This window comes from Kwoniella newhampshirensis, chromosome 7 (assembly GCF_039105145.1).
Source record: "Kwoniella newhampshirensis strain CBS 13917 chromosome 7, whole genome shotgun sequence".
Taxonomy (NCBI): Eukaryota; Fungi; Basidiomycota; class Tremellomycetes; order Tremellales; family Cryptococcaceae; genus Kwoniella; species Kwoniella newhampshirensis.
Window position 1 is genome coordinate 1,281,345 of NC_089961.1, and position 10,283 is coordinate 1,291,627.

The 10,283-nt window shown below is 50.2% G+C and overlaps 5 protein-coding genes across 5 annotated transcripts; 1 reads left to right on the top strand and 4 right to left on the bottom strand.

Moving 5' to 3' along the window:
- Nucleotides 1–2,524: 2,524 nt before the first annotated feature.
- IAR55_004175 (uncharacterized protein) lies at nt 2,525–3,856 on the bottom strand (the record flags this gene model as incomplete). Its single annotated transcript, XM_066947275.1, has 3 exons — nt 2,525–2,646; nt 2,909–3,204; nt 3,636–3,856. The coding sequence occupies 3 exons, from the start codon at nt 3,854–3,856 to the stop codon at nt 2,525–2,527; spliced, it is 639 nt and encodes a 212-aa protein (XP_066802654.1).
- Nucleotides 3,857–4,723: 867 nt separating this feature from the next.
- IAR55_004176 (uncharacterized protein) lies at nt 4,724–5,266 on the bottom strand (the record flags this gene model as incomplete). The annotated part of the gene is made up of 2 exons (XM_066947276.1): nt 4,724–5,031; nt 5,161–5,266. 2 exons carry the CDS (start codon nt 5,264–5,266, stop codon nt 4,724–4,726), a joined length of 414 nt encoding a protein of 137 aa, XP_066802655.1.
- An 804-nt stretch (nt 5,267–6,070) lies between these two features.
- Nucleotides 6,071–6,533, top strand: IAR55_004177 (uncharacterized protein; the record flags this gene model as incomplete). Its single annotated transcript, XM_066947277.1, has 3 exons — nt 6,071–6,104; nt 6,241–6,320; nt 6,396–6,533. The coding sequence occupies 3 exons, from the start codon at nt 6,071–6,073 to the stop codon at nt 6,531–6,533; spliced, it is 252 nt and encodes an 83-aa protein (XP_066802656.1).
- A 453-nt stretch (nt 6,534–6,986) lies between these two features.
- Nucleotides 6,987–8,123, bottom strand: IAR55_004178 (peptide-methionine (S)-S-oxide reductase; the record flags this gene model as incomplete). Its single annotated transcript, XM_066947278.1, has 7 exons — nt 6,987–7,039; nt 7,110–7,189; nt 7,260–7,341; nt 7,474–7,629; nt 7,728–7,821; nt 7,877–7,908; nt 7,988–8,123. 7 exons carry the CDS (start codon nt 8,121–8,123, stop codon nt 6,987–6,989), a joined length of 633 nt encoding a protein of 210 aa, XP_066802657.1.
- A 415-nt stretch (nt 8,124–8,538) lies between these two features.
- Nucleotides 8,539–10,222, bottom strand: IAR55_004179 (uncharacterized protein; the record flags this gene model as incomplete). Its single annotated transcript, XM_066947279.1, has 4 exons — nt 8,539–8,635; nt 8,879–9,027; nt 9,097–9,122; nt 9,196–10,222. The coding sequence occupies 4 exons, from the start codon at nt 10,220–10,222 to the stop codon at nt 8,539–8,541; spliced, it is 1,299 nt and encodes a 432-aa protein (XP_066802658.1).
- Between the last annotated feature and the right edge of the window lie 61 nt (nt 10,223–10,283).

Genomic DNA, 10,283 nt, shown 5'->3' on the forward strand with positions numbered 1-10,283 from the left:
CAAATGGACAATACCCGGAGAGTTGATTGTATGCACAGATCGTCAGGACGAAGGGTGTGTGCGGCGCCCAAGAACAGATAGATTATAGCTGATCCTTTGATTGTACTTTTCCTTGCCGAAAAAAGGCAGGAGGCGATCTGAGATTGACCGATCGCTTGATTGATTGATAAATAGATTGATTGTCACCGAAGGGCGAACCAGACGTCTGACCGTCTTCGGGTTATATTATTGACGATCCTCTTCGAACATCATCTTGGCGAGCGGGTTGGGGGGCTTCTTTCTTTGTGTCCTTTCACAGGCCACAGGCGAATCCAGACCTTCGGTCGACCGTTCCTTCTGAAATTGATGGTTCAACACCACGTACAATACGAGCACAGGCTCCCAGAGTGGGCAAGTGAAACGTGAAAACGAAAGTGCGAGGGGGAAAAGTCGAAACGAGGGGTAAGTTGAATTAAGTTGCTGAGCGTAGTCGATGAATCGTTCAATCTCCTCGCGGTCTTCTTCCACCCGATGATCTTCGATCGCTGATTGAGTCGATAGACTGAACAAGATGGAGGGAATGCGCGCTCTGATGACAATGAACGGTATACACAGATGTCGGTGGGGAAAGGGACGATAGTAATGCTCTATTTGGTCACAGTGATTTGATTGTTATTATTTATTGGTCTCACGACCTGTTCTTCCACTGTCGTATTTCGAGGTGCGAGGTACCGACGGGCGGTGGTGGGACGGTATTAACGAATAATATTTGTGATGACTATTTTTGGGGTTCACTTCCTCCTGTTATGGATCTATCCCGAATGGGGTATGCCTCCTTTCCCTTGCTACAGGGTGTCTTCACCTCTGTTTCGCTACTCTCCATATACACAAGAATGGATCCCTTCTTCTTCACGACCGACCGGGATGGAAAAGTAGTATGATATTCAAATAGAAAAACTTCGTAATCCAATTCAAGATGTTCTAGCTTACCGTAGCGCGTACCTTTTTCGCCTCGTGTCCCATGTAGAGGAACGCACGCAGCTCGTGAAACCCCCCCGTTTCCTCTCCATGTATCTATCCCCCTCGATATGCCGTGTTCCCCCCCTCCCTCCCCCTTTACCGCTCTCTCCGCACCTTTTTGGGGAGGGGGAAGAATTGCATGAATTCCAGGGGCTCAAACAAGGCACGTTACGTCAGTGTCGCGTGGCTCGGTACCCAGTCCCAGGTTAGTCCGCGCGTGCGCATCGCCCCCCGAGCACGAGCATCGAAGAAGCAAAAAATGCGTAAGCCCACCCGCACATATCCGATCCGACGTCTATGACGGAAGTCGTTGAAATTTCCTCTCCCCGAGACTTCTGCAGGGCTAAAAAGGTGATATTGGAATTCCGAGTGAATAATACTATTAATAATGGCAATTTTCACACTGCTCTCGCTGCATTCCATGGCACGAGGAGGCTGAAGAGGCTAGGTACGTTTTCATTCCGTTGTCAGACCCCCTTGTACCTTCTGCCCCTACGGATTCGTCCTGGATGAGCTTCGAAACGCCCAGCCAACGGGCTTGGTGTTGGAGCATTGATGATGCTGGTGGGCCTTTTGCCGTTGATTCAGTGAAAAGCCGAGCGGACGGGACGGGATTGATACTTGCGTCGAAAGGACTGGATTGATTCTTTATCTTGTACGTCCGAATTGGTGGCACCATAATAATGAAGTACAAATCGATCAAACTTCGTCCGTCGATTGCAAGACGCATGTCCGACTGACCAAATTCACTGCTGATCAAAACAGACACAGCCATGATGCCAGAATTAGACTGAGTGACTAACTGACCGTCTCTTTACGGCCGTACGGGTCATGCCTGACACTGCTCGTCACAAGCACCCAGGCGTCGTTCCGCAAGGGTTCGATAATGGACGTTTTGTTCCGCACCTCCCTTTCGGATCCGTGGTGCGGACCTGTATGGATACGTCAACAGGTCCTTGAGGTACCTATCAATACTTTTTATTCGATGTTTAGATCTGTTCCTCGACTTGTCCTCTTCTCACGATAAACAACGATTCAATCAGAGGGCAAAATGGCTTGATGTGTCACCCGTACCTATGATATAGGGACCGACGTTTCCATTTACAGTGTCCGCACAGAAGTTTCTTCCGCCACTCCACTGTATCTTATAAAAACGGACGAAATCCTTTTAAGCGGGCACTGTATCTGACTGATTTGCCAAGAAAAAGATGACCAACAAGAGCAATGGTGATGCGGTGTAGGCTAACGTCTCATGAAACGTCACGCAAACTCTGATACAACATCAATACGTGACATCGTTATCTGTCATGAACATACAAGAGAAATGATATGCTGAATGCTGAGGGTTGAGTGAAAGAGAGAGATAACATGATGTCAACATGCAGTGTCTAACTGTGCCCAACCCATGCTGTGCGCACAATGGAACGCGGAATATAGCTGATGTGCTACCAAATGCTACTCCGCACTGGCAGTGGCGTCAAAACCTCGTACATTTGCAGAAACAACTGTGGCTACCTCCCTCCACTCATCGCCTTAGGATGCTCCAGGCCGAGAGTATCGTGATGAACAGCGTCGTGAGCACCATGAGATGCGCAGGTTGGGTGAGTGTCGAAAGAGCGTCGGAGCACGTTGCGCAGCTCCAGCCGTCTACGAGGAGGTCATAGGTCAAGTGTCAGCTTGTGTACCTTGAATTCCCCAGCTTTAGTGTTCTCAGCATCACACGTAGAGTCAAAGCCAAAGTCGTCGGATGGGACAAGCCGTTTGCTCCTCCAAAGCTCGCCACGAGACAGTTCCAAACTTCCTTGCCTCCGCTTCTTTTAAATTCACAGTGTGGTGGCTCTACCGAGCCCACATCTCGTCTAATCCCCTCTCATCCCGCCACCACAGACAGAAGCCAAACCTCACTCACCTGCTAAACTTGTATATTCCGCCGGTCTATAGATCATGAAATTCGTTCCCGAATACGGCGAGAAATAACCTCCTTTGACACCAGCTCCTTCCCCCCTTTCATCCCATACTTTCAAGACATATGTCGCTTCCGCAAAAGGAGTCTGACCCGGTATCTGTTCCCATTCCCAGGGGCTCCAGACGATCGAGGTCGAGTTGCCGGGGATGACGTTGGAGGGTGAAGCGGTGGGTCCGACGGCGTAAACATTGCCGTTAGCGGAGCAGGAGGCGACGACGGTCAGGGATGTCGGGGTGACGCTGTGGACGTGAATGTGAGGAGGAGAGTAAGGGGCGGATCGAGATTAGTGGCGTAGAAGGCGATAGGATGGGTTTGAGCGATGGTGGAGTAAGACAGCAGCGGTCAGGTAACGGGAAATGATCAGTAAAGCTCGTCGCTGATCAACCAACTCGACGGATGGCAGCAAGGGAGAACCGATCCAGTAGCACTCGTGAAGCGCGGGCGAACAGGATCTACATAGGTGGGGTGGGGTACAAGACCATGAAATAGCAAAACACACGTGAAAGTCGTCTCCACCCATATATATCAAAGGATGGAGATGGAGTAGAGCACGAACTTAGTGAAAGGAGTTTGTAAGAAGAATGAGACAAGCTCGAATTGTTCAGCATCAATTAGGAAGACGATAGCCAATCTCGTTGAGTTTAGATGAACGACCAAGAAGATCACTCACTATAAGCTGGTCAAGTTCCATCCAAAGGTTATCCAACTATCCTTTGCAATCTTATAATAACTCGCACTCGCACTCGAAGGAGGTTGAGTGACGGTCATGCCTCCCGCTGCGGCTGTGCCAGGGATCGAGATGGATGATGTTGCGTTGGTGGATGATTGTCGGGAGGCTGATGCAGAGCCTGAGGCTGAGCCGGTACGAGAGGTAGGTTGGGAGGATGACATGGCGTTCGTCGGGAGGGGTCAGTCGGTCTGACGTTGGAAGAAGGAGGTTATTGAGGTGGTGAGAAAGACGATGTGAGGTGGAACAGAGTTAATCGAGCTGATCTCGATCGATCAGTTGTGTATGAGAGTAAGTTGAGGTAATCTATCGACCCTCCCTTGCCCTATTTCCCAAAGTCGTGCCGACCACCGTATAGTGTCGAGCGAGACGAGGTATATAGAGCTAGTGGGACAGTGATTTAGAGTCGTTGATTGAAAGAAATGAGAAGGTGTTGTTTGTTCCTTCGAGTATTACGTTCTGATGGCAGCCGTAGTCGTGCGTGACGATAAGTTGAGAAGGAAAGGACCGTGCACAGCCTTCTTGCCAACCGTGGCGAAACACGAACACACAATCACTCCTTTGATCAATCTTTCCGGCCACAATCATTGAAAACGCAAGTGCATGGCCCTCATCCCTCACATGTACCTACCATCCCACCATGATATGAGTCAGACTCACTGTACCACCCTCAACCGGGCTGGTGGGAAAAGGCATGGTGTTACGCCCTGACTGGAAAACGTAGACAAGAAGTCAAGATCAAAAGCAAAGTCAAAAAGTCGAAGCTGAAACCTGGTCAACGTTTACTGGTGAAAATCGCGTGGATGAAACGCGACACAACTGCACCGACACCTTATGCCACGTCACCCAGTACAGCCCGTCATTGGTAACGATAAACTGCCGTTGCTTCAAACCTCAAACCCCGATCCATCAAGACAGACATGTACTAAAAGACAGACGGCGTAATGCTACATGATGCATGATGAACTAAAATGATATGTTGACCAGCCTATATTGACTTTGCTACCCTTTTCCCCTCATTGTCATTACGTTCAGTGCTTGTGAGCCTCTTGAGATTGCTTCTTGGCCTCGTCCATCTTCCTGATGATCTCCTCCTCATCCTCGACAATCTCCTCGTCCTTCTTGGCGCCTCGAGAGGGCTCGTTTCCGTGAGATTTGGCGATGGCGGTGGGGTGTTTCAACGCCTCGTCGTGGGCTGCTTGAGCCTCCTCCTCGAGCTTCTCGACTCGCTTGGCGTCGGCGAGAGCGTTACCGTGGTTTCGTTCGTCTTTTCGGTCGAGTCGAGAGTGAGCTCCCTCGGGAGCGACCTCGTATCGGTCACCAGTCTGAGGGTTACCGCCTGCTCGAGTGGAGGGCACGATGGTGACACGGGAACAGTGAACAGGAGGAGAAGGAACAGGTAGAAGGAAGAAAAGGAACGGCATTCAGTCATCGTCCCACCAGCGGTTACCTCCCAACACCCACTCACCAGCCTTGGTATCAGTAGAAGCCTCAGGGTGCTTGGCACCAGCAGCGTCGTGCTTGGTGTCGAGAGAAGGGTTCTGGGCGAGTTGAGTTTCGGCGTCGGCGACCATCTAAACGCATCAGGTATTCGATCAGTGAGGGTTCGTGCGGAAGACCACTGTCACTCACTGTGAAATGTGTGTTTTGTTCGTTTGTTGTGGTAGTTCGTGGTCGTTGATGATAATGATTATGCGATGCAGGGTGCTTGATCTCTCTCGTGTATGTATCTGTGTTGTTGGAAAAGAAATAAAGAGGAGAATCACAATCGAAACGAAATATCGATTTCGTCGTACCTCACACTGCCATTTCTCTCTCACCGCAAGAGAAAGGATCCTCACTACGTCATAGTTTGGCGACAACCCCTTTTCCCCCCATTCGAAGCACGTGACCACCTAGCTGTGACACGCAGGGTCAAGAGCACGTCATAGCCGACGGTATAGGTTAATGGATCATTTTATTGCTCAGATGATATCTACGGATGCCGGGTGTTGCGGCATGACTGGAATGATTGCTGTGACTCGCCTCTCCTCTCCTCTACCGCTGTGCCCTGATCATTGTCGTCAGTGATACGTCACTGCTCGGCCGGTTACATCCCCACAACCGATAATTCCTCTCTCTGTGGTCACACCGTACCGTCATTTACTCGGTACACAAGCACTTTCGTCATACCAAGCTGTTGCTCCCTCTCCACGTCGACGAACGGGGCTCTGTATGGGTCAGGCGGAACACAAACATGTCAGGATGGAAGGATATATAAAACGAGTTGAAGTTGATCAATCTCGCTTCTTTCTCCTTTCTTCATCAATCCATTTCACGCTCAATAACACACTTACATTCATACTCAACCCCCCCAAACCCATACGAATCAATCCACAATGTCTGACACTGGACGACAATCTTTCACCGACAGTGAGTCCTCTTCCTTCGCTCAGCATCCGTACCTCCCTTGCCACCCGTTCTTGCGGTGAAGTCGCTTCAGACTTCTCTCTGTCTCCGCTGTTCACAATTCCCTGGGAGTCCATGTTAACGATGCTGTCTCTCGCAGAGGCTGGTGCCGCCCTCAAGCCCGACTCCGAGAAATCTTACCTCGAGCAAGGATCTGATATGCTCAAGGGCAAGGCTGACGTGAGTGTCACCTCAAGCAATACACCGACTCCTTCATTCTTATGATCTCTGATTGACTTCCGTTGTGCTCCTTAGTCCGCCGCCTCGTCTGGTCAACCTCAATCTCAGAAGTCTTACGGCCAGGAGATCGGTGACGCCGTCTCCGGTAACTCCAATGAGAACCAGTCTTCCCTCGCCGACAAGGCCAAAGACGCTCTTGGCATGCAGAAGTAAATTGTTGTTTGATCGATCGTCAATAACGAGCAAACGAGAGAGAAGGTTATATTGTAGCTATATGAGTAACATGAATTCAGTGAAACCATGCTTTTGCACTCGCTTCGGTCTGTCGGGTGGGCTCACACACCCTGTTGTTAAGCACCGTGGCATACACTCGCTGTCGGTGCAAATACGAACGTGTTGGCTAGATTCCGTCCCAGTAGAATGTTTCACCCGGAAGGTCGATCGTTCGGTGCTATCCCCATTCCCGACTCTGACATGACTGGTATCATGCGACACATGTTTGTTTGTTCAATAGATTGCACGGATTCCAAAGAGGGTCCACCTCCATCGCTGAACTGTACTCGTCCTGCCACTGTCATCCTCGGTCGTCCTCGTCCAGCTGTAAGCTTATACAGATAATGCATATATAGACGTTCGGGTGACTTCTTCCCGCGACCGGTTGCTCTTCTACCAATAGAACCGATGCGTCGGACACTCATAACCACCCGGATTGTTATCCACTGTGAAATCAGATACTTTCTGTATCAGTGCTGTTTGGAGAAACAGAACTGCCAAACACGATACACTCACAGTATTCTTGGTGATAGTCCTCACCGGGGTACCACTTCCCTGCAGGAGCTATCTGGGTTACAATAGGTCTTCCCTTGAGGCTACAACCGTCATATCAATTATCAGCACCAAATCCACCCAACGCAAGGCATAGGTGTCGAAATCACGTACTATTTCTCCTGTACCTCCGCGGTCACTTTCTTGGCGATCTCCTCTTGTTCGGGAGAATGGTAGAAGATGGCACTTCGGTATTCTGCGAGGTAGACTCGTCAGCTCAACAGTCTGTGCTAGGTAGAGATTTTTGTACATTAGGTGACAAGCAACGTGCGCCACACGTGGAAGTCTCAAGATGGGACACCTGTGGATAATGAAATCGAACACTCACGACTACCCCTATCAGGTCCTTGTCGATCAACAGTAGTCGGATCATGGGTTCGATAGAAGAACTCGACCAGCTCGGCATAGGCTACTGAGCCTTTTTGGTATGTGAGTTTGACGGCTTCGGCATGACCTGTAGATCCCGTGCACACTTGTCGATAGGCTGTGTACCGGGAACGGTAAGCCATGATCACAAAGGTGAGTATTAGAAGCTATGGAAGGAGCAGTGGCGACACCGCATCTAATGGAATGTCCACCTACAAGGGTTGTCCGCGTGTCCACCTGTGTAGCCTGAGATGGCAGAAAATTGAGGCAGGTTGCCGAAATGTTTCGAGAACAGGTGTTCAGTACCCCACTACAGGTCCAACATATCAGTCTGGTCCTTAGCGAGCCGGTCGATTTCAGCTTACGAAGCAGCCCGAAGCAAAAGTAGCGTGTTCGACTATGTTCCCAAACATCAGGATATCAGCACCCATTCGGGTGAACAGTGGAGCGATAGGAAGCAGGAAATTGTGACTCACCTCCTTCGCCACTCTTCATTTGATCTTTACCTTGGATGGCGGTCGGGACAGTCGGAGCTGGAGGTGTTTTGAGTACCATATTGTGTGCAGATCGAGAGGATGAGAAACTAGCCAAGAAGTTTCGTAGAGGTAGCATAAACCCTGTAGTGGGGATCAAGAGCGCTAATGCAAGAGTGAAGACCAGCAAGAGCGTAGTCTGAGGTCGTATCTTGGATAGGATAGTAAGGATTTGTATGGGATGATATAGCAAGGTGAATTGAAGAGGAGAGTTGACAGTTGGGGGATCGTGATTGACTATCACTACTGGTGGCGCGAGATGACGATCGTATTTCGTAAATCGAAGTGGAGGTACGGGTGGGTCCGTATGGGGGGGGTCAAAAGCCGATCCAGCAACTACTCTCAGAGCACATGCATCGGACATGTACATGTTCGTACACCTTTCATATGTTATCGCTGTAAGCAGAGTGGAAGGGTGTTGCCTATCTCACCATAGCCATGTATGTCATCCCGTCAGGTGGCGAAAGGTGGAAGCGAAACACATCCCTCCCAGGTCATTGCGCTATTGTGCTCGGACGCTTGACCACAAAACTCCGCTTGACGGGAGAATCAAAATCCCAAGACCGAGCTACTATAGCGGCCGGCATGAACCTGAGTGTACATCAGCAAGGTCGTTCCCTTTCAGCTCAAAGTAGGACGAGAGTCCTTAATGATTCCTGGTGAACATAGGTGCCCGGAGCAGGAAAGGAATGTCACTTACCAGGTCGCAGCGCAGACCACCCCTCTGCCCTTGTCCATCTCCACGATGGTCTCCCACCTACATTGCCCACTCAGACGTAAGCTCCACTAGAATGAACTATGGGTGATCTTAGTCCAAACCGCGGGACTACATACTCTGTCTCGATATATTTACTGATCAACTTGACGAACGGAGCCAACTCTCTCGCTCCGCCAGGTACAGCATAGACAATGACGCTCAGCAGTTCGAGGAGGGTGATGCAGATAGTTCTCACTTTCGACAAGTACGCGAGGGTGGGTGGTGGCTACATACACAAGGCATAAGTGCGTCCTGAGCACAATACCCTCTCATATACATGTAGAGAGGGACTCACCATAGCAAGTTCGAATCCCCACCAATCTACAGTCCAACGAAGCTTATTCAGTCGCTCAAGCATCCTGATGGAAAAGCCCTGTCGAAAGGAGAGACTTACAAGTCATCACGCTCATCCTGTCTTCTGGAGCCACGATACCACTATGATCTGGACTACCTACGTCGTATATCTTCTTTTCGGCATTAACCAAAGCTTCAAACCCCGTTTTGAGGGTATCTGAGCTGGGCAACGCTCCTGCCAATGGACGATGGAGTGATAGTGCACTGGGTGGACAGAGGAGTCCGAATGGTAGTAGATCGTTCGACAGTTTCATATCGGCCTCATTGTTGACTTTGAGGCTTTTTGGTGGGCCGGCTTGGGACTGGGTGGTCACAGCGGGACTTTGGAGCAAGGAAAGGAGGATGGGTAAAGGTTTTGGCTTTCTGGTGGCCTCCCTGCTCAGGCCCGCTTCATTTCCCTGTTCACCCAGCTTCTCACACAGAAAAGGTTGGCTTGCCTGCGCTTGCTGCGCAGTCGCAATCAGTCCCAGAGCCTGCTGTTCCACGCAATCAAGACAAATCGCTCTGATCGGTCCATTCTCTCGAGACCTATCTCTGCCGGATTCCAAACAGGCCGGTTCGAAGACATCTCGACGGACCTGAGGTGGAGATGGAAGAAGCCTGATCTTCCGAATCACCAAGTTGGCCTGGTTCGGATTCAATAGCTGGATCTTGAGTCGATCCACATCTTTCGATCTAAGTTGGGGGACAGCAGGGTGAAAATGGATTTTACCATTATGGTGTCCATTGGAGGGCTTGAAGGAGGCGGGAAGGGGTGATGAGTCGAGGATCAGTTGCTGGAGGGCTAAAGCGGATTTCGTAGCTCGTCTAGAGGTAGATTTGGGCTCTCCAGCAATCTTGCTCCTGAAGCCCTTGAGAATCTCCCTGCTCTTTTTCCCTAAAGGGAAGAGGCATGGCCTAGTCTCGTGCACGGACGAAGGTGTAGGTGTGACTGTATTGATATGATTGCCAAGATGGTTAGCAGTTTTGCGGGTGGTGGTGCTAGGTGTGGAGGGAAGAGGTACGAAATGTCCTTGGTGTTGATGTTTTTTCCCATCGCCAATCTGATATCGTCTGGTAGCGATCATTCTGTTTTCCGATTCAACAAAGATGAAAGTGGGTTTTTCTCCAGGTAAATTGCCGAAAGCT